Below are 6,267 nucleotides of genomic sequence, written 5' to 3'. Positions count from 1 at the left end.
CGTATTCAGTATTCAAGCGAATCATTTTATCAGTGGCAAACCAGCTGTGGGATAGAAATATGGTACTAAGCTTGAAATGTCTACCTCGAGTGAAGTAATGGCTAAACACATTCTTCTGGAGCCCCTTATCATTGCTATAGTCGTCGATGATGACAAGCTCTGGTTTATCACCCGGAGTACGTCTGATAGCATCTACCTGAGGCGGATGCTCGTGGAAAGTGATGAACCCCTCAAGCTTATCGCGGAGATAGTCGTACAGCTCTTGATGCGGATTGCGTGCGATGATGTGGAGATGGGCAAATACGTGGGGAGAATACTTGAGAATATGAAAAACGAGGTTGTTCTTGCCGGAGAAGCTTGGTCCTAATATAACCATTCTAAACAGCTTCTTGATACCTAATTCTTGTATTGTTCCGACTGAATCAGCCCGATACTTCTTTGGCAATGATCCGCCATAATCAGGAACAAGCAAGCCTGGAGACTTTGTCTCTTGGCTGGCGCCACTCGACTTCAGTCTAATAGCGCTCATGACGAAATATAGCTTGACTTATATAACTTTGATGAAAATATGTCTGGATTTATCTATCCACCACCGACGTTCATTTCTTCATGCTACAACCCGGCATTCTACCTCTCACTCGATCAGACAGGATACTTGACGTATGCGTATGCCCAAACATTATATCTAAGTATCAATGACTATCGTTTGTCATACATCACTGGCATCACCCCTGGTACTGCTACACCAGGTATAGCTCTTGTCGTAGCTTCTGATGGATCTCTTAGCGGATTAGGAGCATTAAGTTGCTCATCACTGACTGTTGGCGGTTCTGCTATATCACCAACCCCCACCTATGTTCTTGGAATCACTGGCGGTACGGCTGCAGCAAGTAAAGCGTTGGTACTAGATTCATCGAGCAATATCAGTGGTATTAATGCGCTAAGTGCTACAAGTCTAACTGGAACACTTCAGACAGCCTCTCAACCTAATATCACATCAGTTGCAAATCTAAATATCACGGCTCATGATGGGGTATCTCATGGACTTTCACTTGGTGGAACGCTAATCACTGCATCAGCATCTGAAATCAATTATGTTGATGTTGCTGCAGGCACTGCCTCAGCAAGCAAAGCGCTGGTATTAGATGCATCTAAAAATATTACTAGTATTAATTCACTAAGTGCTACGAACTTGACAGGTACTCTACAAACTGCTTCTCAGCCTAATATTACGAGTCTTGGTACATTAACTTCACTTAGTGTTTCTGGTACTATTACTATATCAGGAACAGCTCTAACCTCGTCTGCTAATCAGCTTAACTATACTGGAATTAGTACAGCCGGTGTTGCGCAATCGTCTAAATGTCTTGTGCTTGATTCAAATTCTCAAGTTAGAGGGGTTGATACTATCGAATACAATCAAGCTTCAAGCCCAACTAAATCATCTATGATGAGTTCATATGCTTGCTTATTGCGTAGAAATCTTGATGCATCTGGAGCCGCTACTGGAATAGGTCTAGCAGCAACAACCAATTCATATGGCTCGAGTACTCCTGGGAGCTCTATTATCTTCACTAATAATTCAGGAGCTGGCAATAACGGGCTTGGATATTTAACGATAAACCATCGAATTACGAGTGCTGGAGCTGCCACAGCATTAGCAGAGATCATTCGGATCGATTCAAGCGGCAATATCGGTATCAACCAATCAAGTCCATCCACTAATCTCGATGTACTGGGAAGTGTAAATATTTCTAGTACATTGACAGTATCTCAAATTAGCTATTCTGGAACACAGATAATCAGTCCAACTACCTTGAATCTTAACCCTACAACTCTACAGATAGCAGGTAGTATTGTATCTGCTAGTGCCTCTCAGCTGAATTATTGTGCAATTACTACAGCAGGATCGGCTCAGGCCTCTAAAGCTCTCGTGCTTGATTCAGCTAGTACTATTCGTGGAATTGCAATAGCGGAGTTAAATGAACCATCATCAGTAAATGCTGGAAGTGTTATGGGGAGTTACTCATTACTCCTTAGACGTAATCTTGATACAGTGAATGCATCAACTGGAATTTGCTTTGCTTCTACTCAAAATGCTATATTAAGTTCAACAGGAGGTTCTAGTATTATTTTCACAAATACAGGAGGCTCTGGAGGTAATAGTCTTGGTTATCTAACGATCAACCATCGAATATCAACTGGTACAGCTACAACTGCATTAACTGAGATTTTACGCATCTCTCCATCTGGACAGATTGGAATAAATCAAAGTTCTCCAGCAGCCGCTCTAGATATAACTGGATCCGTTAATGTTGCAGGAGGCGATATCACTGTGGATACTAGCCATAAAGTTAATGCCTTCATTGGTTATGCAACTCAGAGCACTATAACAACAGTAGGCACTCTTACAGACTGTGGAATTGGTACTACTTATCCAGTTGATAGTTATCTATTGATCACTGGATCTGGTATAGATAATTTAGATGGGAGTTTCACACGTTGTTGTCGGTTTACTGGATCAAATGCAACGCCAGTATCAGGCATTATCGAAATTCATAATGGCGCAGTCGCTACCAGCAGCAATGGAATGTACGTTGGCACCGATACGGCATCCGACCTCAAGTTTGGAGTAGGTAATAGCACGAAGATGACTATTTTCGGAGGCTCAACGACCGCAGGACGCGTATCGATAGGCTCGACTACTAGTTTGTATGGCCTTTATGTTGGATTGACTGTGAGTACTACGATCGATGCCTCTAGTGTTGGTGTAGCTTATTTCAAACAGACAGGAGGCCTGATTTCTACTACAGGCCCTATCTCATCCGTTCCGATCGCAATAGCCTGTGCGGGATCGATGCTTAGTTCCACAGCGTACTACACATACTCGGATGCCCGTCTCAAACATAACTTCGAACCTGTCGATGAAAGCGTTTGTCAGGCTTTACTAACAGTCGAGCCGAAGATGTTTAATTATAAAAGCGATGAAGAGGGAGCTGCGTTAAAACTTGGGTATTGCGCTCAGGATCTATTAAAAGCAGGATTATTTCATTGTATCAACATCGTTGATAATCCTGATCTAGAAGTAGAAGACGATAGTGTAGATCTACATCAAAAGCAATTTTGTGTAGATTATAGCAAGATGAGCTGCCTTCTTCATAAGCTAGTCTTTCGTCAGCAAAGGCAAATAAATGACCTTATTGTCCAAGTAAATGAGCTAAAAAAAATGTAGCTAGGCTTGCTTAGAGAGCAAACGTTTTTGGTTGTTTTTTTCGCTTCGGCTGATACGCCCACGTACGCCCACCAGCTACGGCATCTGTCTGAGTCGATACTGACTTCGTATCGTACGGCTTTGAGTCAGATGCCCATACTGTTGGACGTCCTTGATGAGGAGATTCCTTGATGATGAGATCCTTCATCAAGCTTTTCAGTTCAGCGAGGTTCTGATCAGCTTGAAGCTGGTAAAGACCTGAGGTCTTGGAAATGATACGTGGATCGAGAACTAACATATTTATCCGAACGAAGTGGAGCAATCGAAGATTGCCTGACGACTTACAGTCTGTCGTCGAAAGGTTGCAGATCTTTTTCGAACAAGTGGTGCAATCGAAGATTGCCTGATCACCTTCGGTGTATCGTCGCTAAAGCTCTGCTCTATAATAGTCGAGTGATAATGTTTTTGAACTCAGAATCAGAAATTAGCTTATTCGAGTACATATCCACGCAAACCACCTTCAGCTGTTTCAAGATCGAGGGATTATCGTTGCCTAACATTACCTCTCCCTTGAGCTTATCATACTCCATGCGGAGTGATTCGAGCGGATCCTCTAGCTGCTCCGAGAAGTTATATTGGAGATGAGTGATGGATAGGATTTCCTTAAACAATTTCTTGTCGTCGACAGAGAGCTTATCATACTTCTCCTGACTAAGCTTGTTCTTGAATACGAGATCCTTGATCATGCTTTGTAGAGAGTCGCTGATCTGACGCATAGGACCTACCTTACGTCGATTTGGCTGAACGATCGTGAGAGTTCGTTTGTCAAGATCAGGCAATCGGATGAACTTGGACCCAAGCTTTCTGTATATGTATGCACTGGGAGTTGCCAAACCTTGAATATCATTCAAATTGTAGGTTTGACCTTTATTACGGGAGACGCCCTCCAAAGGTTTCATGCCCGCCCCGAGGAGTCCTCGCCCCTTGAGCTTACCGCCAACGGTGAGCCCGCGTAGCGGCTCCGGGGGCCCTTCGGGCAGCCATGTCGATCGAATCTTAACACCATGTGCCTTCAAAACATACATATACAACCTGATTGCGCTCATTATTGGTTCTTTGGTTGCTTTGTCAACACCGTGATCAGAGTTAAGAAACGCTTCCATCTCATCAAAGTATTTGATCAATAGTTCTAGAGTCGCTGTCCATCGAATACGCTTGAAAAAGCCTGTGTGAGCTTCACCAGATAGTGGTGGATGTTTCTTAACATCCTTATTCCTTACTCGTAGATTACCGTCAATCGTGCTGAAATAGTATTTTTTGTTTGCCTTTCCAATAGTAAGGGGAAGCAAATGAATTGGGAAGATGCTATCTGATTTGCCAGCTTCGATAAAGTAGTCGCTGATAATTGCCTTTGCCTCAGTCTCTGGGATAGATGGATCCTCCATGACATCTGGGCCTGATAGCTTCCCTTTATACCAAATGCCTTGAGTTGGTTTAAATCTGTTAGGATCGCTATCTAAAACAGTGTCTGGTGATGGTTCAAATTCAAAGGTCAATCCCCTCGATTTGACCGTCTCGCTAAACAAAGCTAGAGTTGATTGCCAGGAGATCTCAGACAGTCGAGATTGCTTATTCCTCTTCGTTTCTTGGTTTCTAACGTTGAGATCGCCCTTCGAGTCGGTGATTAGTTCATATTTGTTTAGTACTTCTCCATCTTTTAAAACTGGTCTAATGACAATATTGGAGCCAATCAATTTCTTCTTGTAAGCCTTCAGCATGAATAGGATCTTAGATTTAGCTTGTTTCTCATCGGCTGTAGTCGATGACGAACTATCATGGAACCAAGTTGGACGGATGTGAACCTTCCCCATTCTTTGACTAGGAAATTCATCGCGTCTCTTATTGCCGGTTATATTCTGATATGGAATATTGGCATCCTCCATCCGCATCAAGCTGACTTCGTCAATGCTATTCGACTCACCATCTGATCGGATATTCATCAGATCCTCAGCGGTTAGTACCCAGTCGATATATTTAGATTTAGAAGGCTTGCCCGTTGAAACTCTATAAAGTTCTCCATTTTTACCAATATATCGTTTCATATCGCGAGTTGTATTCGTTTTGATTGGATTGAACCTGAGAGCTATCCAGTTTGGATTAGACTTATAGAGGTTTTGTATCCATCGCTTTGCAATGAATTCTTCAGTTTTACTAGACTTATGTAGCTCTTCCTCCTCAAGGTTTGGTTTTGGTGTTGAGCGGTCGCTCAGACGTGAGGCGGAGCCGTCAGTCTGCGACTGCGACTCCACCTGTGGTGTTTCCACCTGCGGTGTTTCATCGCGAATCTCAGTATTAACTTCAGGGACTTCTTGGGAGTCTGTAGAATTCTCACCAGTACTTGATTTAGCTATTGGAGGCTTTTTTAAATCCCCATCTCCAGCCTGATCAGACGAGTCTTGAGTGGCTCGTTTGGAGACTGAGATGGTATTGATGACATCTGATGCCCATTGAGCATCCGCGTACATTCCTCGCTTCTGCTCCTCTTGCCTGACACGACGCTTGACGCGCTCAAGTAGATCGAGGCGTCTTTGCTCACGTTGGGCTAATGAAGTGAAGTTTGGAAACTTGATGATTAGTATATATCAACATCGATATTTATTTCCGAAATTTTGATTGATATTCAATCTTCCCTGGTTGAGCTGATCGCTCGGCGTGTTGCACCTCCCAGTTCTGCATCGTGTATTTATGGACTATTGTATTCCTTCTCTCGAGCAAGGAGATATACGATTGTTGGCACTCATCGAAGGGGAGATCAAAAATCTCTTCGAGCTCCTCTTTGAAACGAGGATCGTTGCAGATGAATCGATACGGTCTGTGCTGCTCCAATTGCTCCAATCGATATTTGATATAATCACAGCGATTGATATCCATTATCATTCTATAGTAAGTGTTCAGCTTCTCACTGAAAGTACGAACACGTTGATGCATCTTCTTGAGCTCCTTTTTGAACATCTGGATCTTGTAATCTTTTTCATGTTGGAAGCAATATCCGGAGG

At 43.0% G+C, this 6,267-nt stretch overlaps 3 protein-coding genes across 3 annotated transcripts in view; all 3 read right to left on the bottom strand.

The window, feature by feature from the left end:
* PPTG_08914 (hypothetical protein) overlaps positions 1-376 on the bottom strand; it is a gene marked incomplete at both ends in the record, with an annotated part of 742 nt that extends 366 nt beyond the window's left edge. Inside the window, one exon of the mRNA XM_008903662.1 lies at positions 85-376. Coding sequence (XP_008901910.1) covers positions 85-376 — 292 coding nt within the window. The remainder of the gene's footprint in view (positions 1-84) is intronic.
* Positions 377-3,651: 3,275 nt separating this feature from the next.
* Positions 3,652-4,656, bottom strand: PPTG_22428 (hypothetical protein; the record flags this gene model as incomplete). Its single annotated transcript, XM_008903838.1, has 1 exon — positions 3,652-4,656. The coding sequence occupies one exon, from the start codon at positions 4,654-4,656 to the stop codon at positions 3,652-3,654; it is 1,005 nt and encodes a 334-aa protein (XP_008902086.1).
* Positions 4,657-5,633: 977 nt separating this feature from the next.
* On the bottom strand, positions 5,634-6,223 carry PPTG_22427 (hypothetical protein; the record flags this gene model as incomplete). Its single annotated transcript, XM_008903837.1, has 2 exons — positions 5,634-5,813; positions 6,188-6,223. The coding sequence occupies 2 exons, from the start codon at positions 6,221-6,223 to the stop codon at positions 5,634-5,636; spliced, it is 216 nt and encodes a 71-aa protein (XP_008902085.1).
* Between the last annotated feature and the right edge of the window lie 44 nt (positions 6,224-6,267).

Source organism: Phytophthora parasitica, assembly GCF_000247585.1.
Source record: "Phytophthora parasitica INRA-310 unplaced genomic scaffold supercont2.16, whole genome shotgun sequence".
In the NCBI taxonomy this organism is placed as follows: Eukaryota; Oomycota; class Peronosporomycetes; order Peronosporales; family Peronosporaceae; genus Phytophthora; species Phytophthora nicotianae.
This window is presented reverse-complemented; position numbering and strand designations above follow the sequence as displayed.